The sequence below is a fragment of the Bison bison genome, unplaced genomic scaffold (assembly GCF_000754665.1).
Source record: "Bison bison bison isolate TAMUID 2011002044 unplaced genomic scaffold, Bison_UMD1.0 scf7180017864168, whole genome shotgun sequence".
Taxonomy (NCBI): Eukaryota; Metazoa; Chordata; class Mammalia; order Artiodactyla; family Bovidae; genus Bison; species Bison bison.
Genome location: NW_011494740.1, coordinates 3374309 through 3397307, shown reverse-complemented (window position 1 = coordinate 3397307; position 22999 = coordinate 3374309). Strand labels below are relative to the sequence as shown.

The window sequence follows — 22999 nt, the reverse complement described above, 5'->3', positions numbered from 1 at the left end:
CAGGCTCCCCAGTCCCTGGGATTCTCCAGGCAAGAACACTGGAGTGGGTTGCCATTTCCTTGTCCAGACATTTCTCGTCTAAATTGCTGCAAACATCGTGCCTTGCGTGGACTTAGGAGCCAGCCCGCTTAATAACCCTTTTCTTTTCTAGACACCCCCTTCTTCCAAAAGTGATTAAAAAGTCTAACAAAGGACTTGAAGCCCTGTTTCGTTGTGTTTTTATTCTCAGCATATTTTTCTTTTTGAAAATGCTTTGGCAGTTAAATGATTATCTTTAGTTTTGGGTACTGGATTTTAGAAACACAAAAGAGGGTGTTGTAAGAAGTCAGGTGGAGCTCCTCCCAGTCAGCAAGTTTTCCTTAAAGATCTCGTCCTTTAAGGGTACCTAAGTTCCTGTTTTAAGTCCTGTGGACCTACCAGAGGAGGAGGGAGTAGGGGCTCTTTGATAAGTTTACAGTCTAGTACACTAACACACAACGAATCATTTCATTTTCTTATTTCTTAATGTGCCGTCTGTTGTTGAATAGATAGTCTTAACAATTCTAAATTTATTTGAGTTCCCTTGTGGCAGTGCATCTCAGTCTTTTTCTGGCTGCAAAGAAGCGTGAGCAAGGATCTCTGGGACATTGCGTGAAGCAGCGGAAAACCTGAAATTCCTTTTCATAAGCAACCAGTGTTACCATTTGTGTGTGTGTGTATGTGTGTGTAGTCTATATTCTTTGCCTTTGAAAGTATATGTATGTATTATATTAATATATATGTATAGATATAGGGCTTCCCAGGTGGTGCATTGGTGAAGAATCCTCCTGCTAATGCAGGAGTTGCAGGAGACGCAGGTTAGATCCTTGGGTGGGGAGGATACCCTGGAATAGGAAATGGCAACCCACTACAGTTCATGGGGTCTTAAAGAGTGGGACATGATTGAGTACACACACATTCAGATTCGTGTGTGTGTTAGACATGAGCAAGGAGGGGTGGCCTAGCCAAAAAGGATGCAAGCTGATCTCTAAACCCCATCCCAGACACACCCAGGAGCTCACACATTTGCTACAAAATAACCAGGGGGTAACTTCTCCAACTCTAGCACATGCACCCTAGGATACACTGGATACAAACTAATCACAGGGGCTTCCTCAAGTACCCTTAGGCAGCTAGGAACCCATTAAGGGTTTGTAAACATTCTACACATATATACATCTGATTATAACACTGAATTATGGGAAGACATACACAGCAGAGTCTGCTGTTATATAAGTTGCATTTGTCAGTTGGCCTTGAACGAATGCTCATTTGCATTCCCTTTCATTGATTCATTGATTGGTAGTGGGTACAAGCCCTATATTTGCACAGGGCACAACCAAAAAAAGAAGACAGGAAGTATACAGAGGGGAAAGCCAAAAGGAATAGGGAGGATGACTCCTTTGGGGTGAGCCTGCTGCTGTGTGTTGAGAGTGTCTGTCTAATAAAAGATCTGTCTGCTTGAGCTGAACTGAGCTGTAACTTGTCTATTGTTTTAAACCTTTCAAATTTTTGTTGTATAACAACCAAGGAAGAGAAATAAACTGACCTGACATATATATACACACATATATATGTGTATATATATATATATATGTACACTTACGTATATATACATATATACTTTGTTTGACCCTGTGGACTGTAGCCAGTTAGGCTTCTCTGTCCATAGAATTTTCCAAGCAGTAATACATGAAGGGTTGCCCTTTCCTACTCCATGGGATCCTCCCACCCCAGGGCTCAAACCCATGTCCCTTGTGTCTGCTGCATTGGCAGGTGGATTTTTTTTACCACTAGTGCCACCTGAAAAGCCATATACATATATACACACATGTGTATGTATATGTATGCTGCCAGTAGATCATGTTTATTTTATTACACTTTTTTTTCTCCCCTAAAACCTTTAAGTAAAATTGACACATAAGGAAAAGGCAGAATGTTTGTCTGGTGTCATTTGTGTGCTTCCTCACACAGAACTTTGGGAGTAGTCATACCTCACTTTAATAAACACAGCCTTCTTTCAATAAATGCATTTCTCCTTGGCTTAGTACATTGTTTCAGGGGGAAGGGCAAGATATTAGCATTACTCTTCAGCAGATCCCATCATCTTTACCTGGTTACACTTAGATTTATTTATTTTTTTATTACAGTTAATTTGATGCCAGTAGTTGTAGAAAGTAAAATTTGAGAGTAAAATTGTTAATTCTTAAAAGACATTGATAGTTATGGGAGTTATCCCTCTGGAGAGGTTTTTTTTTTTTTCTTGCTGACTTCCCTTTTGGAGCTGCCCTTTCTGAAAAGTAATTGTTAATGTAGAATAAAAACCATTTTCAGATCTTATATTAACTAGCTGTTCTCCAGTATTCATCTGGTTTTAACAGATGAATATGAATTTTTTTAAGAATTAATTTTTTCTTAATTGTGCTAAATTGCTTCACTTCTGTCTTTTTGCGACCCCGTGGATTGTAGTCCATCGGGCTTCTCTGTCCATAGGGCTTCTCTAGACAAGAATACAGGAATGGATTGCCATGCTCTCCAGGGGATCTTCCTAAGCCAGCGATCAAACCCATGTCTCTCATATCTCCTGCACTGGCAGGCAGATTCTTTACCACTAGCGCCACCTGGGAAGCCCTTTTTCCTAATAGTGTGTTTTTAATTTTCTCATACGAAATCTCAGAACAGTCTGTTGGCTTAAAAGGATCCTGAATTCTGTGTGACATTTGTATGCATGCAGTTGCTATTTCATTAGGATGGTTGCTAATTGGGCTTCCCCAGTGGCTCTGCGGCAAAGGATTTGCCTGCAGTGTGGGCAACCTGGGTTCAATCCTGGGTTGAAAAGATCCCTTGGAGAAGAAAATGGCAACCCACTTCAGTATTCTTGCCTGGAAATTTCCATAGACAGAAAAGACTGGAGGAGTATAGTCTAAAGAGTTACCAAGAGTCAGGTACGACTGATAACTGGATGCACGCGTGCATTCTAGGAATAACTGGAACTTGAATGACTGGAATGACATTTGTAGTCATGAGACTTTCATAAGTAACCAAAGATAGAAATTTGATTAATGAAACAAATTTTAAGTTAGAGGTATAAGGAAGGTGGATAGCATAGAAAGAGAAAATAAGACAAAGTTTCTTCTGTGAGTCTGTACTAGGTTTTCCTAAACTTCCTGCTGAACACGGAAGAATTAAGCCTTGCATAGTGTACTGCTCAGACCTCTTTTAGTTACAAGTAGCAGAAACCCAATTCCAGTGGGTTTAAGCTAAACGCAAAACAAGTATTTGTGGACTCACATAATTGGCAACTGTAGGAGCTGAATAGCTTCTGGCTTATTTGTTTTGGGTGCTGGTTCTCAAGGTATGGTCTGGGAATCTCTAGGTTCCCTGAGTTCCTTTTGGGTCTGTGGTCAGACTTTCATAATTTTAAGGCATGGTTTGCCTTTTCCTCTTAATCTCCCACATGTGTACAGAACAGTTTTCCAGAGGTTACATGACTTGTATCACAACAGAGTGAATGCAGAAGCGTATAGAGGAAGGCATCTGTCTTTCAGTAAGTCAGATGTTAAAGAGCTGGGAAAAGTAAAATAAGGCCACTCTTCTTAATTTTGGGGAAATAAAGTTGCTTAAAAAATAAAAAATGTTAACATGCAATGTGCTTATTGTTTTTAAATGAATTATTAATAATAAACAGTCCATAAATAGAAGTACCACAAAATCTGATTACCTACTTTTCTGGAATATGGCTATGAATCAGGAATTAAATATGAAATACCTCTGAGCATGAGAGGAGAGGGTATTTTTATATACTAAATCTCACTCATGAGAAGCTTCTGCAGGCTTTCTTTGTATTATATTGTATCTATGTGTTTAAATTATTTATAACCCCAATAAAGATAAATATATTATTTCCAAGTTCACAGCATATCAAAGCAGTGAATTACATGGGGACACAGATTAAAAATTATTGGCACCAGAGACAGGTTACTGACAGTTGAATGAAATAATAAAGTGCATGGGTCATTCATTCAAGGGAGAATGACCATTGGAAATGCTTAGCAACAGCAACAATGTGACAGATATTATCGAGTCATAGATCACAATGTTCAAATGAATTTTTGAATTATAACAGGAAAGTCGAAGGAAATTTCAGGTTGTCATGGAGAAGGCAATGGCAACCCACTCTGGTACTCTTGCCTGGAAAATCCCATGGACGGAGGAGCCTGGTAGGCTGCAGTCCATGGGGTCGCTAAGAGTCGGACACGACTGAGCAACATCCTTCTCCCTTTCCCTTTCAGGTTGTCAACTGTTAAGGCAACATCTTGGAAATCTTTGTTGATTCTCATTTGCACTTAAGGATAGATAATGTTTTTTGAGTACTTAGGTTCTAAACAGTGTGCTGAGAATTTTACAAATGTTGTAGTTCCTTCAAAAGCTTCCTGAGCTGGTTATTATATCTGATTTACAGATGAGGAGCCTGGAATTTAGGGAGGGTAAGTAACTGTTAGCAATAAAAGAAGCAGAGCCAGGATTTAAAATGTGGTTTTTCTGATTAGAAAATATAATTTTAATCTTTTTAACTCTCATAGGATGTTAATGGACCTTACTTGGAAAAAAGGTTTCATGGACAAATAAGTGTGACAACTGTAGTTATAAGAAAATGTTACATACTGCAGGATTTTTTGGAGCTTTTGCTATGCTGATATACATTTTGCCTCTCCAAGAGAGTGACTGCACATGCAGTGTTTTTCAAATTTGATTGATTTTGAAACTTTTCCCTCAACCCTCAGTTTCATCTTGAGAATCTAGTGTCACAGGATGGTACACTTTTTAAAATAGGTCCAGATGATATCTGTATATTATGTATCATCCGGTGAACCATAATTGAAGTTCAAAACCAGAAGATACAAGTAATCATTGTAATATTACGTTATTTGTCGTGATGTTAGCTGAAGCCATTGGAGTAGATAGAATTACCCACAGGAAAACTATGGAGTGAGAAAAGTGTTGAATCACATGTATTTAATTTCAAAGTAAGGAGGAAGAAACACTGGTAAGCAGTTAGATAGGCAGATTAGAAGGAGTATGATAGGTTTGAGAAGGAAAGGAGAGTGAAAAACAGTGTAAGTCAGAGAGTTAAAGTAGTATGAGGATGCTGGATTTGGCAATTAGGTCATTTTTTTTTTTTTTTTTAAACCACTGATTTTAGTACAGCAGTAGGAGAAAAGACATTTCAAGAGGCTAAATGAATGAGTGGTGTGAGGAAGCAGAAAATGAGTTATGAAGGAAAGGAGTATTCTGGAACAAGGAGTACAGAATTAGGTAGAAAGGATAGATTTGTGTGGCCTAGGTAAGGGGTCAGTGGAGAGGGAAAGATACCAGATGAAAGATAACTGATAGGGTGAGGTCCTAGGAGAAATGGGGAGACTCAAAGGACAGCTTGTTAAGACTTGCAGAAAGGAGGGAAGATGGATAAAGATACAGATAAATTTTGAGAAGTTAAGGCTATTGCAGTCATGACTTATAAGTGAAACAGGAGTCAACATCATCTTTTGAGAAAGACTTTCAGGTGGTATTTAGAGCTCAAAATACAGTAGGAGGTCAATTATGAATGAATGAAACTGTTAACTAGTTTTGAAAAAGTCTTTGTTAAAATAAATGTGACTCCATAGATAGTAGTGGTTGTGGTTATTAAAATTATGTGATTTTCTTTAACGGTGCTAAGCAGTCCAGGAGCAAGAATTGGGGCCGAAAATAATTTAGTTTTACTTAGGACTAAAGGGTGTTATAAGATGTGGGGGTAACGTGTTTAGTGTGAGTGAGAAAACAAAAGAGTCAAAGGACAGTGTATTGTAAAATAGAAATTCACATTTGTGAACTCCTGCATTGCAGGCAGATTCTTTACTGTCTGAGCCACCAGGGAAGCCCGCAAAGTGTAATGCTATTTCTTAAATCCATCCATTCATTAATGCATGTTGTGGAAATGGGAATGTGATGTGAAGTAGTTTGTTGGACTCAAGTAAATTAAGATGAGTCCATTGTATTGCGTGAGTTGATTTTTGAAAGTTTTAGAGCTCCAGTATGATGGTAGATTTTTAATGATAGGAAAACTATGAATCAAGAATCAGAGTATTTAGGAATGTTGGAGAGGATCTTGGGTCAGTTCAGGGCAATTATAATATGGATAAGGTAATAATACAAGTTATGGGAATTGTTGCAAGAAGGATTGAATATTAGTTGAAAGTGGTGGTGGGGAAGGAGGTTGTTAATCTCTTCCCCTATTTTTATAAATGTGAGAAGAATCTTGAGAGTGTCTTTAAAAATAGTGTAGTCAATAAAAATCTGTATAATTTAATTATATAATTATGTAATAAAAGCATAAGTAATAAAAAGGATTCGGTTAAACTAAGGTGGAGGAAATGTTCAGTGAGAAGGCTATAAGGAAAATGTATTGACTTGGGAAAGGAATTTGGTGGGCTAGGGAGGAGATAGAGAAGAGTATAGATGACGACTATACCTCAATTAAAAAAAACAGAAAGCGAAAAGAATATTAAAAAGACATGTACTCAAGGGTCAAGTTAAAAAAAAATGTAGTGGAAAGAGTAATGAGGCATTGTCTGAGATGAGAGAATAGCACTGTAATAAGCTGTAGGGATTGAAATATAGGGCATTGAAATGTGATTCCCAGGCCTGGTGATAGAAGGGAAAGGATTGGAAAGTATATTAGAGGAATGTAGTAACACAAGGAGTGGTTTATAGATAGGATTGAGTAGCTGTAAAGATGCCGACTGGAACGTTGCTATAATGGTGCTGTCTCAAACTTGCCTCTCAGATGGCTACCTCTAATATGAGTCTTAAATAATTTAGGAGACAGGCTAATGTGAGCTGCTGCTGCTTATTGATATGTAACATATGAACAAGTTCCATTCTGTGAGTGTGTTTGTAAGTCTAATAAAGTTAGCCTAGGTACTGAACTAACAGAATTGTCTGTACTGTAATAGGTTTATAATACTTTGCATATAAATAATACACAAAGAAACAAACACACTAAAAACATTTTTAATCTTACAGTACCTTGAAAAATACAGTAGTACAGTACAACAGCTGGTATACAGGGGGTGGCATCGAGTGAACAGGCAAGAAGAGTTACGGACCGGAAGAGGAAGAGGGTGGGAGATGGTAGAGCTGAAGGATCGTCAGCAATAAGAGATGGAGGGCAAGCTGCAGTTTCACTCACACCTGATGTTGATGGCACAGGATCTGGTTCCTTGCTGGGTTCAGTTCTATCTACCCTCTTGCTTCTGGACATCCTGGACTTGAATTAAAGATACTGTACTACTGTATACTGTAAAGCACACAAAAACACAGCCACTGTAGAGGATGCAGGCATTTGACAGTATGCACGAGACATGTGAAGTAACTTAGGTGTTTGGACATGTAAGTGCATATTTGCATCTTTGAAAGTTCATGACTTGAAGGTTCATATGTAGGGGACCTACTGTCCCCTATGTTGGGTAATTCACTGTTTGGCTGCACTTAGCATTGCACTGTGCTCCCACCTATTTCTGCCTATCTAAAACTTATTATCCAAAACTTACTTCAAAATCCAGTTCAACTGTGCCTTTTAAGAACTATCTCCTAATTAACTCAAAAATATTTCAAAAAATAATTCAAAGTTAGAAGAAGTATTCCTAATTTTAAACTTCAAAGGTCTCTGTACCTCTTATGTAGGCTTACCAGATTCCATCATCTATTCTAGCTGCTGCATTGTTTAACCTCTGCGGTTATCCTGTTAACCCTGTGACAGGGACTGTCTTATTTTTTATCCCTATAACATCTAGCATACCTAGAGTGTGCTGGTTAACAATACGAACTCTGGACTCAGACCAGGGATGGATTAACATGGCGACCTTGGGCAAGTTATTTAGATTATTCAAACCTAACATCTTCATCTATAAAATAGTGATAATGCCATTACTGAATTCACAAGGCCTTTGTTAGGATTAAGTAAAATAATGTGAGTAAAGTATTTAGCATAGTGCCTGGCAATGGAAATTATTGTTATTTAAAGTAAATGTTTATGGAATAAATAAGTGATGAATGGCTCCACAAACTACTTGGGAAAAAGTCATGCTTTCTAATTATTTAACTTGAATATGTAAAGAATATATATATATATATTTAGAATGGGAATAACTAGAATTTTTCTATATGCTAATACAAATGCATTAATGTTTCTTAAAGAGGGATATTTTAGTATAAAATAATAAGTTATTTCTTTTACATATTTTATACTATTTGCCAGATATAATCTAAATATTTTAATATAGACAATCTCACTTTATTTTGAAGTACAGTTGATTTACAATATTGTGTAAGTTTCATGTGTCCAGCACAGTGATTCAGCTATATATATAGTGTGTATGTGTGTGTGTGTGTATATATATATATGTTTTAGATTATTTTCCATTATGTTATTATAAGATATTGAATGTTATTTCCTGTGTCATACTAAATGCTTGTGAATATTTCTCCTTGTGTTATACAGTAAATCCTTATTGCTTAATTATTTTATGTGTAGTACTTTGTGTCCATTAATCACATCAGTTCAGTTCAGTTGCTCAGTCGTGTCCAACTCTGCAACCCCACGGACTGCAGCACTCCAGGCCTCCCAGTCCATCACCAACTCCAGGAGTTTACTCAAACTCATGTCCATTGAGTCAGTGATGCCATCCAACCATCTCATCCTCTGTCGTCCCCTTTTCCTCCCCCTTTCCTCCCTTCAATCTTTCCCAGCATCAGGGTCTTTTCCAGTGTATCAGTTCTTCCCATCAGGTGGCCAAAGTATTGAAGTTTCAGCTTCAGCATCAGTCCTTCCAGTGAATATTCAGGACTGATTTCCTTTAGGATGGACTGGTTGGATCTCCTTGAAGTCCAAGGGACTCCCAAAGAGTCTTCTCCAACATCACAGTTCAAAAGCATTGATTCTTCAGCACTCAGCTTTCTTTATAGCCCAACTCTCACATCCATACACAACTACTGGAAAAACCATAGCCTTGACTAGATGGACCTTTGTTGGCAAAGTAATGTCTCTCCTTTTTAATATGCTGTCTAGGTTGGTCATAACTTTTCTTCTAAGAAGCAAGTGTCTTTGAATTTCATGGCTGCAGTCACCATCTGCAGTGATTTTGCAGCCCCCCAAAATAGTCTCTCACTTTTTCCATTGTTTCCCCATCTATTTGCCATGAAGTAATGGGACTGGATGCCATGATCTTAGTTTTCTGAATTTTGAGCTTTAAGCCAACTTTTCCACTCTCCTCTTTAACTTTTATCAAGAGGCTGTTTAGTTCTTTGCTTTTTGCCATAAAAGTGGTTTCATCTGCGTATCTGAGGTTATTGATATTTCTCCCGGCAATCTTGATTGCAGTTTGTGCTTCACCCATCCCAGCGTTTCTCAGGATGTACCCTGCACATAAGTTAAATAAGCAGGGTGACAATATACAGCCTTGACGTATTCCTTTCCCTATTTCGAACCAGTCTGTTGTTCCATATCTATTTCTAACAGTTGCTTCCTGGCCTGTGTAAAGATTTTTGAAGAGGCAGGTCAGGTGGTCTGGTATTCCCATCTCTTGAAGAATTTTCCACCGTTAGTTGTGATTCACACAGTCAAAGGCTTTGTCATAGTCAATAAAGCAGAAATAAATGTTTTTCTGAAACTCTTCTTGCTTTTTCGATGATCCAGCGGGTGTTGGAAATTTGATCTCTGGTTCCTCTGCCTTTTCTAAATCCAGCTTGAACATCTGGAAGTTCACGGTTCATGTACAGTTGAAGCCTGGCTTGGAGAATTTTGAGCATTACTTTACTAGCATGTGAGATGAGTGCAATTGTGTAGTAGTCTGAGCATTCTTTGGCATTGCCTTTCTTTGGGATTGGAATGAAAACTGACTTTTTCCAGTCCTGTGGCCACTGCTGAATTTTCCAGATTTCCTGGCATGTTGAGAGATTTGCAGCACTTTCACAGCATCATCTTTGAGGATTTGAAATAGCTCAACTGGAATTCCATCACCTCCACTAGCTTTGTTCATAGTGATGCTTCCTTGGGCTCCTTGACTTCCCATTCCAGGATGTCTGGCTCTAGGTGAGTGATCACACCACCATGGTTATCTGGGTCATGAAGATCTATTTTGTATAGTTCTTCTGTGTATTCTTGATACCTCTTCTTAATATCCTCTGCTTCTGTTATGTCCATACCATTTCTGTCCTTTATTGTGCCCATCTTTGCATGAAATGTTCCCTTGGTATCTCAGATTTTCTTGAAGAGATCTCTAGTCTTTCCCATTCTATTGTTTTCCTCTAATTCTTTGCACTGATCACTGAGGAAGGCTTTCTTATATCTCCTCGCTTTTCTTTGGAACGCTGCATTCAAATGGGTATATCTTTCCTTTTCTCCTTTGCTTTTCGCTTCTCTTCTTTTCACAGCTATTTGTAAGGCCTCCTCAGACAGCCATTTTGCTTTTTTTCATTTCCTTTTCTTGGGCATGGTCTTGATCCCTGTCTCCTGTACAGTATCATGAACCTCTGTCCATAGTTCATCAGGCACTCTGTCTATCAGATCTAGTCCCTTAAATCTATTTCTCACTTCCACTGTATAATCATAAGGGATTTGATTTAGGTCATACATGAATGGTCTAGTGGTTTTCCCTACTTTCTTCAATTTCAGTCTGAATTTGGAGAAAGGAGTTCATGATCTTAGCCACAGTCAGCACCTGGGCTTGTTTTTGCTAACTATATAGAGCTTCTCCATCTTTGTCGGCAAGGAATATAATCAGTCTAATTTCGTTGTTGACCATCTGGTGATGTCCATGTGTAGAGTCTTCTCTTGTGTTGTTGGAAGAGAGTGTTTGCTATGACCAGTGCATTCTCTTGGCTTTGCCCTGCTAATCCCATAGTCAAAATTTATTCTCTCCTGCCCCTCCTTTCCCCTTTAATAACCATAACTTTGTTTTCCATGTCTATAAGTCTTATTTCTGTTTTGTATATAGATTCATTTGTATTACCTTTTAGATTCCACATTCAAGTGATATCATGTCATATTTATCTTTTTCTGACTTGTTTCACTTAGGATGACATTCTCTAGGTCCTTTCATGTTGCTGCAAATGGTAGTATTTCATTTTTATGGTAATATTCCATTATGTGTGTGGAATATTTATCCATTTATCCATTTTATCTTTATCCATTTACTTGTTGACAGACATGTAGTTTGCTTCCATGTTTTGACTCTTATAAATAGTGCTGCTGTGAACATTGGGATTGCTTGTATCTTTTGGATTAGAATTTCCATCTTTTTTGGATATATGCCCAGGAGTGGGTTTACTAAATCATGGTAGCTCTATTTTTAGTTTTGTAAGGAACCCGCATACTGTATTTCATAGTGGCTGTACCAATTTAAGTTCCCACCAACAATGTAGGAGGGTTTCCTTTTCTCTACACCCTCTCGAGCATTTATTATTTGTAGACTTTTTGATGATATTTATTCTTACTGGTGTGAGGCGATATGTCATTGTGGTTTTGAATTGCATTTCTCTATTAATTAGCAATTAAGTGATTGTTTATTAAGTGATTCTGGCCATCTGTATGTCTTCTTTGGTGAAATGTCTACTTAGATCATCTGCCCATAGTTTTTTTTTTTAATATTGAATTATATGAGCTGTTTGTATATTTTGGAAATTAAGCTCTTATCAGTCACGTTGTTTGCAAATATTTTCTCCCATTCCATACATATCTTTTCATTTTGTTGATGGTTTCCTTTGCTGTGCAAAAGCTTTTAAGTTTTATTAGGTCCCATTTGTTTATTTTTGCTTTTTTTTTTTAGGGAGATTAGCCTATCTCACTTTAATCTTAGCAATCGAAAAGCTGTATATACTCCCCTTTTTAGAGATGAGAAACTAAGTCTCTGGATTAGGAAATGACAACCTGTTCCAATATTCTTGCCTGGAAAATTCCATGGACCGAGGAACCTGGAGGGCTACAGTCTATGAGGTCCCAAAGAGTTGGATACTACAAAGCATGCATGGATGCAATTGAGTCTCAGGGAAGTCACAGCTAGTAAGCCAAGATATAAATTTAGGTTTTCTGGCTTTAATAATTTTATCCTTGAGCACTGTGTTATACTAGACAGTCACAAGCAGAGGTACATCGTATGTTTATTAAAATACTCCAACCAATCTTATATAGGTTGGAACAACTCAGTTATAAAAACCTCTAAAATTTTGGGAAATCACAATAGTATTAATTAAAAGAAATATGCAAAAAATCTGTAAACTTCAATTTAGACAACTTGTATTACTTTAAAAGTATATTTATTTATTAAAAATGTTTATTTATTTATTTTTGGGTGTGTTGGGTCTTCGTTGCTGCACAGGCTTTTCTCTAGTTGTGGCAAATAGGGGCTACTCTTGCTGCAGAGCATGAACTTCTCAGCATTGGCTTCTCTTCTTGTGGAGCACAGGCTCTGGTGCTCAGGCTTCAGCAGTTGCAGCACTTGGCCTCAGTAGTTGTGGCTTCTGAGGTCTGTAGTCTCGTCTCAGTATTTTTGGCGCTAGGCTTAATTTGCCCTGCGTCATCTTCCTGAATCAGGGATTAAACCCGTGTCTCCTGCAGTGGCAGGCAGATTCTTTACCACTGAGCCACCAGGGAAGCCCTATATCAGTCCAGTTCAGTTCAGTCACTCAGTTGCATCCGACTCTTTGCTACCCTGTGAATCGCAGCACGCCAGGCCTCCCTGTCCATCAACTCCTGGAGTTCACTCAGATTCACATCCATCGAGTCGGTGATGCAATCCAGCCATCTCATCCTCTGTAATCCCCTTCTCCCCCTTTCCCAGCATCAGACTCTTTTCCAATGAGTCAACTCTTCGCATGAGGTGGTCAAAGTACTGGAGTTTCAGCTTCAGCATCATTCCCTCCAAAGAAGTCCCAGGGCTGATCTTCAGAATGGACTGGTTGGATCTCCTTGCAGTCCAAGGGACTCTCAAGAGTCTTCTCCAACACCACAGTTCAAAAGCATCACTTCTTCGGCCCTCAGCTTTCTCCACAGTCCGACTCTCATATCCATACATGAGCACTGGAAAAACCATAGCCTTGACTAGATGGACCTTTGTTAGCAAAGTAATGTCTCTGCTTTTGAATATGCTGTCTAGGTTGGTCATAACTTTCCTTCCAAGGAGTAAGAGTCTTTTAATTTCATGGCTGCATTCACCATCTGCAGTGATTTTGGAGCCCCCAAAAAACAAAGTCAGACACTGTTTCCCCTGTTTCCCTGTCTATTTGCCATGAAGTGATGGGACCAGATGCCATGATCTTCGTTTTTTGAATGTTGAGCTTTAAGCCAACTTTTTCACTCTCCACTTTTACTTTCATCAAGAGGTTTTTAGTTCTTCTCCACTTTCTGCCATAAGGGTGGTGTCATCTGCATATCTGAGGTTATTGATATTTCTCCCGGCAATCTTGATTCCAGCTTGTGCTTCATCCAGCCCAGGCTTTCTCATGATGTACTCTGCATAGAAGTTAAATAAGCAGGGTGACAATATACAGCCTTGACGTATTTGTTTTCCTATTTGGAACCAGTCTGTTGTTCCATGTCCAGTTCTAACTGTTGCTTCCTGACCTGCATATAGGTTTCTCAAGAGTCATGTCAGGTGGTCTGGTATTCCCATCTCTTGCAGAATTTTCCGCAGTTTATTGTGATCCACACAGTCAAAGGCTTTGGCATAGTCAATAAAGCAGAAATAGATGTTTTTCTGGAACTCTCTAGATCTGATAGACCATCTGATAGATCTAGAACTTTCTAGATCTGATAGAGTGCCTGATGAACTATGGATGGAGGTTCGTGACCTTGTACAAGAGACAGGGATCAAGACCATCCCCATAGAAAAGAAATACAAAAAAACAAAATGGCTGTCTGAGGAGGCCTTACAAATAGCTGTGAAAAGAAGAGAAGGGAAAAGCAAAGGAGAAAAGGAAAGTTATGAGCATCTGAATGCAGAGTTCCAAAGAATAGCAAGAAGAGATAAGAAAGCCTTCCTCAGCAATCAATGCAAAGAAATAGAGGACAACAACAGAATGGGAAAGACTAGAGATCTCTTCAAGAAAATTAGAGATACCAAGGGGACATTTCATGCAAAGATGGGCTCGATAAAGGACAGAAATGGTATGGACCTAACAGAAGCAGAACATATTAAGAAGAGGTGGCAAGAATACACAGAAAAACTGTACAAAAAAGTTCTTCACGACCAAGATAATCACAATGGTGTGATCACTGACCTAGAGCCAGACATCCTGGAATGTGAAGTCAAGTGGGCCTTGGAAAGCATTACTACGAACAAAGCTAGTGGAGGTGATGGAATTCCAGTTGAGCTATTTCAAATCCTCAAAGATGATGCTGTGAAAGTGCTGCACTCAATATGCCAGCAACTTTGGAAAACTCAGCAGTGGCCACAGAACTGGAAAAGGTCAGTTTTCATTCCAATCCCAAAGAAAGGCAATGCCAAAGAATGCTCAAACTACCACACAATTGCAGTCATCTCACATGCTAGTAAAGTAATGCTCAAAATTCTCCAAGCCGTGCTTCAGCAATACGTGAACCGTGAACTTCCAGATGTTCAAGCTGGTTTTAGAAAAGGAAGAGGAACCAGAGATCAAATTGCCAACATCCACTGGATCATGGAAGCCCTATATATTAAGTTGAAAATTGACTAGAAATTGAATTTATATAAGAAAGGCTTTCTATTTTTTTTTAAGAGGTTCTTAACATTTACTTAAGTGTTACTTGTTTTTGGTAGTTCAAGAAGTGCTACTTTATTAAAAAAAATAATAAAAAAAGAAGTACTACTTTATTGACAATTGTTTAAAACTATCAAAAGCTTAAGTATAGAAGTTAAAATGATTTTTATGTCAGTGATTACTCGAGGAAATGCATTTGGTGAAACTCACACTATTTTTATGAAATGAGATAAATTGTTTCAGGTCTGTAGATTTCTGGATAAGTTATAGCCCATTTGTTATAACTGTTACTTTAAATGTTTTTTAATTATTAAGTTGAGGTACCACATATAGTCTCTTCATGGTTGCAACAAACTCAAGGAAGCTATGAGCCATGGGTGCAGAGCTACCCAGGATGGCCAGGTCGTACTGAAGAGTTCTTACAGAAGGTGGTTGACTGGAGTAAGAAATCAAAGTCCACAATAGTATTCTTGCTTGGAGAACCCCATGGACTGTATGAAAAGGCAAAAAGATATGTCTCTGGAAGATAAGCCCCCAAGGTCAGAATGCGTCCAGTATGCTACTGGGAAAGAGCAGAGGGGAATTATGAATAGCTTCTGAAAGAATGAAGCAGCTGGACCAAAGTGGTAATGATGCTCAGTTGTGGATGTGTCTGGTGGTGAAAGTTAAGTCCTATGCTGTACAGAACAATATTGCATAGGAACCTGGAATATTAGGTCCATGAATCAAGGTAAACTGGACATGGTAGCAGGTGATAGCAAGAGAGAACATCGACATCTTAGAAATCAGCGAATTAAAATGGATGGTAATGGGTGAATTTAATTAGACAACCATTGTAGGCAAGAATTCCTTGGAAGGAATGGAGTAGCCTTCATAGTCAACAGAAGAGTTCAAAATGCAGTACTTTGGTGCAACCTCAAAAATGACAGAAGTCTGCCCCCTAACCACTGATGCCAAAGAAGTTGAAGTTTAACAGTTCTTTGAAGACCTACAAGTCCTTGTAGAACTAACACCAAAAAAAAAAAAAAAAAAAGATGTCCTTTTCATCATAGGGGACTGGAATGCAAAAGTAGGAAGTCAAGAGATACTCAGAATAACAAGCAAGTTTGGCCTTGCAGTACAGAATGAAGCAGGGTAAAGGCTAACAGAGTTTTGTCAAGAAAACATGATCATAGCAAACACCCATTTCCAGCAACCTAAGAGATGACTACACATGGACATCACCAGATGGTCAGTACTGGAATCCGATTGATGATGTTCTTTGCAGCCAAAGATAAGAGGGTCTATACAGTCAGTAAAAACAAGACCTGGAGCTAGCTGTGGCTCAGATCATGAGTTCCTTATTGCAAAATTCAGGCTTAAAAGAAGAAAGTGGGAAAAAACAATAGGCCATTCAAGTATGACCTAAATCAAATCCTTGAAAGTGATGAAATGATTCAAGGGATTAGATCTGGTAGAGAGAATGCTTGAAGAACTGTGGACAGAGGTTTATAACATTGTACAATAGGCAGTGACCAAAACCATCCTAAAGAAAAAGAAATGTAGGATGGCAAGGTGGTTGCTTTAGGAGGCTTTACAAATAGCTGAGAAAAGAAGATAAGTGAAAAGCAAGGGAGAAAGGGAAAGATAAACCCAACTGAATTCAGAGTTCCAGAGAATAGCAAGGAGAGATAAGAAGCCCTTCTTAAATGACCAGTGCAAAGATACAGAGGAACACAGTAAAATGGAGACTATTGGAGATCTCTTCAAGAAAGTTGAAGATACCAAGGCAACATTTCTTGCAAGGATGGGCATGATAAAGGACAGAAATGGTGAGACCTAACAGAAGCAGAAGATCTTAAGAAGAGGTGGCAAGAATATACAGAAGAACTATACAGAAAATGTCTTAATGACCCAGATAACCATGATGGTATGGTCACTCACTGAGAGCCAGACATCCTGGTATGTGAGGTCAAGTGGGTCTTAGGAAGCATTACTACGAACAAAGTGAGTGGATACGATGAAATTCCAGCTGATCTATTTAAAATCCTAAAAGATGATGCTGTTAAAGTACTGCACTCAATATATCAGCAAATTTGGAAAACTCAGCAGTGACCACAGGACTGGAAAAGGTCAGTTTTCATTCCAATTCCAAAGAAGGGTGATGCCAAAAAATGTTCAAACTGTGGTACAGTTGCTCTCATTTCACATGCTGGCAAGGTTATCCTCAATTGTTCAAGCTAGGCTTCAGCAGTATGTGTACTGAGAACTTCCAGATATGCCAGCTAGGTTTGGAGAGTCAGAGGAAACAGAGATCAAATTCATTGGATCATGGAGAAAGCAAGGGAAGTCCAGAAAAAACATCTATTTCTCCTTCATTGACTACGTTAAAGCCTTTGACTGTGTGGATCACAACAAACTGTGGAAAATTGTTAAAGAAATGGGAATAGCAGACAACCTTACCTGCCTCCTGAGAAACCTGTAAGTGGGTCAAGAAGCAACAGTTAGAACTGGACAGGAAACAATGGATTGGTTCAAAATTGGGAAAGGAGTACAACAAGGCTGTATATTGATACTTTGTTTATTTAACTTATATGGAGAGTACATCATGTGAAATGCTGGGCTGGATGAATCACAAGCTGGAATCAAGATTGCCAGGAGAAATATCAACAATGTCAGATATGCAGATGCTACCACTCTAATGGCAGAGAGTGAAGAGGAAGTAAAGAGCCTCTTGGTGAAAGTGAAAGAGTGAAAAAGCCAACTTAAAACTCAACATTAAAAAATTAAGATCATGGCATCCACTCCCATAACTTCATGGCAAATAGAAAGGGGAAAAGTGGAAGCAATGACAGATTTTCTTTTCTTGGGCTCCAGAATCACTGAGGTCGGTAACTACAGTCATGAAATTAAAAGAAACTTGATCCATAGAAGGAAAGCTTTGACAGACCTAGACGGTGTATTAAGAAGCAGAGACATCACTTTGCTGATAAAAGTTCTGATTAGTCAAAGCTATGGTTTTTCCAGTAGTCATGTATGTTTGTGAGAGTTGGACCATTCAAAAAGACTGAGTCCTGAAGAATTGATGCTTTTGAATTGTGGTGCTGGAGAAGACTTGAGAGTCCCTTCTATAGCAAGGAGATAAAACCAGTCAATCCTTAAGAAAATCAACCCTGAATAGTCATTGGAAGGACTGTTGCCAAAGCTGAAGCTCCAATACTTTGTCCACCTGACGTGAAGAACCCACTTATAGGAAGAGACCCTAATGCTGGGAAAGATTGAAGGCAAAAGGAGAAGGGGGTAGAGAAGGGGATAGCAGAAGATTAGATGGTTAGATAGCATCACTGACACAATGGACATAAATTTGAGCAAACTCTGGGAGATATTCAAGGTGACAGGAGCCTGGCTTGCTGCAGTCTACAAGGTCGCAAAGAGTCAGACACAACTTAGTGAGCAAACAACAATTACATATGACACAGTACCATGTCTTTGATGTTTGATGACTTTTTATACTTGTATACATACACCTGTATAACTATCACCTAGTTGAAGATTGGAACATTTTGAGCATCTCAGAAGACCAACTTGTATCCTGTCCCAGTGAGTTAGTAGTCTTTCCCTGTTTGGGTACTTGCACCATCCTAACTAATAGCATCATAGATTTGTTTTACCCATTCTTGAATTCCACATAAATAGAATCGTACATTTTTCTGCATCTGATTTTCTTTGAACATAATGTCTGTGAGATGTACTCATATTGTGCATAGCAGGTATTCATTCTTTTTATTACTATGTAGTTTTCTATTGTATAAAAAATTTTATTCATGTAGTTTTCTATTGTCTAAAAAGGTCTATTCTTGCTCCTATGATGGATATTTGGATTGTTTTTAGGTTTCGTCATTAAGAACAAACATAGCATTTTTATACATGCCTGTTTTATAGGATAGCATTTTATAGGATAGCATTCTTATGCCTTTTAGAAGCATAGTCACTCATTTCTTTTGGTTAAATATCTATTAATGTTATTGTTGGACATTAAGTAAGCAGGTGTCTAACTTTAGAAGATACTGACTGACAAAGTAGATGTATTCATTTACTCTCCCACAAGCAGTAGATGAGACTTGTAGTCATATAGAATATGACCAATTACCAATACTTGATATTGTAAAAAAAAACAAAAAAAACCTTGATATTGCTTGTCTTTTTAATTTTACCCTAAGGATAAATGATATTCTATTGACATTTTAGCTTGCACTTCCCTAGTAATAATGAAATTGGGCTACTTTAATAATGAGTAGACACTTCATACATTTATTGGCCATTTGGACTTTTTTAAAATTTTTATGAAGTACCTATTCAAGGGTTTTGCCCATTGTGAACACTGGGTTGTCTTGCCTTTGCTTTATAGGAGTTCTTTATGTATTATGGTTATGAGTCCTTTGACAGATACATGTATTACACAGTATTAACTATAGTCAGCGTGCTGTACATAGATAACTGTGTTATAAATCATCTTCTTCCAGTCTGCAGTTTGCTTTCTCATTCAGTGATGAGGTTTGGTGAACAAAAGTTTTTAATTTTAATGAAGTTGAGTTTATTAATCTTTTCCATTATGGTTAGTACTACTTGAATCTTGTTTGAAAAATCCTTACCAACCCCAAGATCATGACAATATTCTCTTCATTTTTATTCTAGAAGCTTTGTCTTTGATATTTAAGTCTTTGATCAATTTATAAATAATTTTTGTGTATAATATGTTTATTACTTATTTGTTTACATCATTTGGTTGTAAAATTGCTTTAGCATTACTCATGGAAAAGATCATCCCTTCCTCACTGAATTGCGGGGGGTGTGTTTGTCTTAAATAAGTGACCACATATGTGTGGGTCTCTATGATTGATTTTTATTATGAAAATTGAGAAATTCCAGTGAATTGTAAGTTCCAGGAAGACTTAACTGTGTTAAATTTGCTCACTACCCAATACCACTGGCTGGCACAGTGCCATGCACATGATAAACATGAAGTACGTATTTGCTGACTGAAGAAAAGAATCATTCATGTTGATGTTTGACAGAAGCCAACAAAAATCTGTCAAGCCATTATCCTTCAGTTAGAAAAATAAATTTAAAATTTAAAAAAAAGGAAAGAAAACGAAACAAAGAACATCCGTTAGGAAGTCTGAAAAATGGTGAAGAAAGATCTAAGCTGTTCTCTTTTGCATAGAAGCTTAGATATGTAGCCCTTACCCTCTGCTCTCCTCTCCCGTAGCCCCCTTGTTCCCCATTATAAGAATTTATCTGGTCTTACAGTTCAACCAAAATATATCAAAGACCTCTCAGATACTAGGATTTTTGCCAGGGAATTTCTTACTTAGTTCTTAGAGTCAGCTACCTATCGTATTTCAGTTGTCATTGTACATACATTGTTTAATCAAGAAATTTTATGAGAATCTGTTACTCTTCTGTTTATTTTTAACCTTTATGTAAGTCCTTCAGGTTCTGTGAAGTGTATCATTATAAATTGTAAATCTAACAAGAAAAGTTACTTTAAGACAGAAGACAGCTATGAAAGGATTAATTCTGTTCTGTTGTTTCTTAAATGCTAATTTTTATCATGTCTTTGTAGAAATTGTCACAGAAGGGAAAAGGAAAAAGCCTTCGTCTTCAGAGTTACATAAGGTATGTATTAGTTTTGCTCTTAACTTTTGGATTATCTTTAGAGTTAATAATATTGAAAGTGCTTTGGTATTTGTCTTTTCAATAAAATTTTAAAGAAAATACTGTAAATCTATAACTAATCAGTGTTTTTTGGGGGATGTGTTAGTCATTCAGTCATGTCCAACTCTCTGCGACCCGAAGGCCTCCGGGCTTCTCAGTCCAAGGAATTCTCCAGGTAACAATAACTGGATTGGGTAGCCATTTCTTTCTCCAGGGGATCTTCCTGACTCAGGGATTGAACTTAGGTCTTTTTTTACCATCTGAGCCACCAGTGGTATATCCTAATTAATCAAGGGTTAACTAGAACATAGGAAGTCCTTTCTGGGACCAGGCTTGTTTAAATCATTATAAAATGTACCAGTATACTTTTCAAATATTATTTTAAATTTATGTAAAACATAACTCATTTATTTGATGATCGAATATATTAGAGTACCTCATGTGCATTCATTTATGATACTGTAGATATTGAAGTGTTGTATTCAAGTTATGCGCTGAAAGTTACTATTTGGTATATATCTTTTTAAACATTTTTTCATTTATTTCTTTCATATAAGCCAGGAATAGCAAAACAAGCAAAATGAGGTTTCTACCTACCTAGAAGGTGTTGAAAAAGATTTGATCTGTTTTTAGAAAGATAATCTTTTTTCCTATAGAATTTTGTGATTTAAATGCCATAGGGGTCTCACAGAGTTGGACACCACTGAAGTGACTTAGCAGCAGCAGCAGCAGCAGTACCTTGATTTGCATTATAATAATTTAGTAGCCACTTTACTCTGAAGCATTCTAATTATACACAAAGAACTTTAATTTGGCACAGTTTTTGGAAAAAAAGAGTGAGAAGAAGATATCATAAAGGAGGGCTGTGAAATCAAGAGTACCTTGCAAGACCACACAGAGAGTGTAGCTTTGGGTACTCTTACTCTGCCTTTGCTTACTTCAAATTTGTGGGGTGTGGTTTCTTCATTTACTTTTCTGGATTTAGTAAATTCCCTGGTGGTCCAGTGGTTGGGACTCGGTGATTTCACTGCTGTGGGCCTGGGTTTGATTCCTGGTTGGAAACTAAGATCCTGCAAGCCATGCCAGGCAGCAAAAAATAAAAGGAAAAATTCTGGATTTAGCTTAAGTGAGATTAATAAAGGAGTTAAAAAAAGAGATTTTACATTGCTTCTATGTGTGTATGTGTGTCCAAGTCTTTGCAGTCCCATAGATTGTAGCCCATCAGGCTCCCCTGTCCATGGAATTTTCTGGGCAAGGATACTGGAGCAGTTTGCAATTTGCTACTCCAAGGTATCTTCTTGACCCAGGGATTGAGCCCACGTCTCTTGCATTTGCAGGAAGATTCTTTACCACTGTGCCACCTGGGAAGCCCATTATCTTGCTACTATGCCCAGTTTTATTTATTTATTTAATTAAAAAATCTTTATTGGAGTGTAGTTGATTTACAGTGTTGTGTTAGTTTTAGGTATACAGCAAAGTAAATCAGTTATAATGTACATATATCCACTCTTCAACATTCTTTTCCCATATAGGTCATTACAGAGTATTGAGTAGAGTTTCCTGTGCTATACAGTAGATCTTTATTAGTTATCTATTTTATATGTAATAGTGTGTGTATATGGAGAAAGAAATGGCAACACACTCCAGTATTCTTGCCTGGGAAATCCCATGGGCAGAGGAGCCTGGTGGGTTACAGTCCATGGGGTCGCAAAGCGTTGGACACGACTTAGCAACCCAACAACAACAGTGTGTATGTGTCAATCTCAATCTCACTGTTTATCCTTCCTCCCTACCCCCTTTCTCCTCTGGTAACTGTAAGGTTCTTTTCTATGTCTTTGACTCTATTCCTGTTTTGTAAATAGGTTCGTTTGTACCATTTTTTAGATTCCACAAATAAGCAATGTCATATATCTGTCTTTCTCTGTCTGACTTACTTTACTCAGTATAACAATCTCTAGGTCCATCCAGTTCAGTTCAGTTCAGTCGCTCATTTGTGTCCGACTCTTTGTGACCCCATGAATCGCAGCACGCCTGTCCATCACCTGTCCAGCACGCCAGGCCTCCCTGTCCATCACCAACTCACGGAGTTCACCCAAGCTCATGTGCATCAAGTTGGTGATGCCATCCAGCCATCTCATCCTCTGTTGTCCCCTTCTCCTCCTGCCCCCAATCCCACCCAGCATCAGAGTCTTTTCCAGTGAGTCAACTCTTCACATGAGGTGGCCAAAGTATTGGAGTTTAAGCCTCAACATCAGTCCTTCCAATGAATACCCAGGACTGGTCTCCTTTAGGATCTGGTTGGATCTCCTTGCAGGAGTTTTCTCCAGCACTAGAGTTCAAAAGCATCAATTCTTTGGTGCTCATCTTTCTTCACAGTCCAACTCTCACATCCATACATGACCACTGGAAAAACCATAGCCTTGACTAGACAGACCTTTGTTGGCAAAGTAATGTCTCTGCTTTTGAATATGCTATCTAGGTTGGTCATAACTTTCCTTCCAAGGAGTGT

The 22999-nt window shown here is 38.1% G+C and overlaps 1 protein-coding gene across 7 annotated transcripts in view; it reads left to right on the top strand.

Annotated features, from left to right (window-relative positions):
• Window positions 1–22999, top strand: part of SENP7 (SUMO1/sentrin specific peptidase 7) — a 190787-nt gene that overhangs the window by 44865 nt on the left and 122923 nt on the right. For all 7 annotated transcript variants that reach the window (XM_010841983.1, XM_010841988.1, XM_010841987.1 and 4 more), the window contains exon 3: window positions 20399–20451. In XM_010841983.1, the coding sequence (XP_010840285.1) occupies window positions 20399–20451 (53 nt within the window). The remainder of the gene's footprint in view (window positions 1–20398; window positions 20452–22999) is intronic.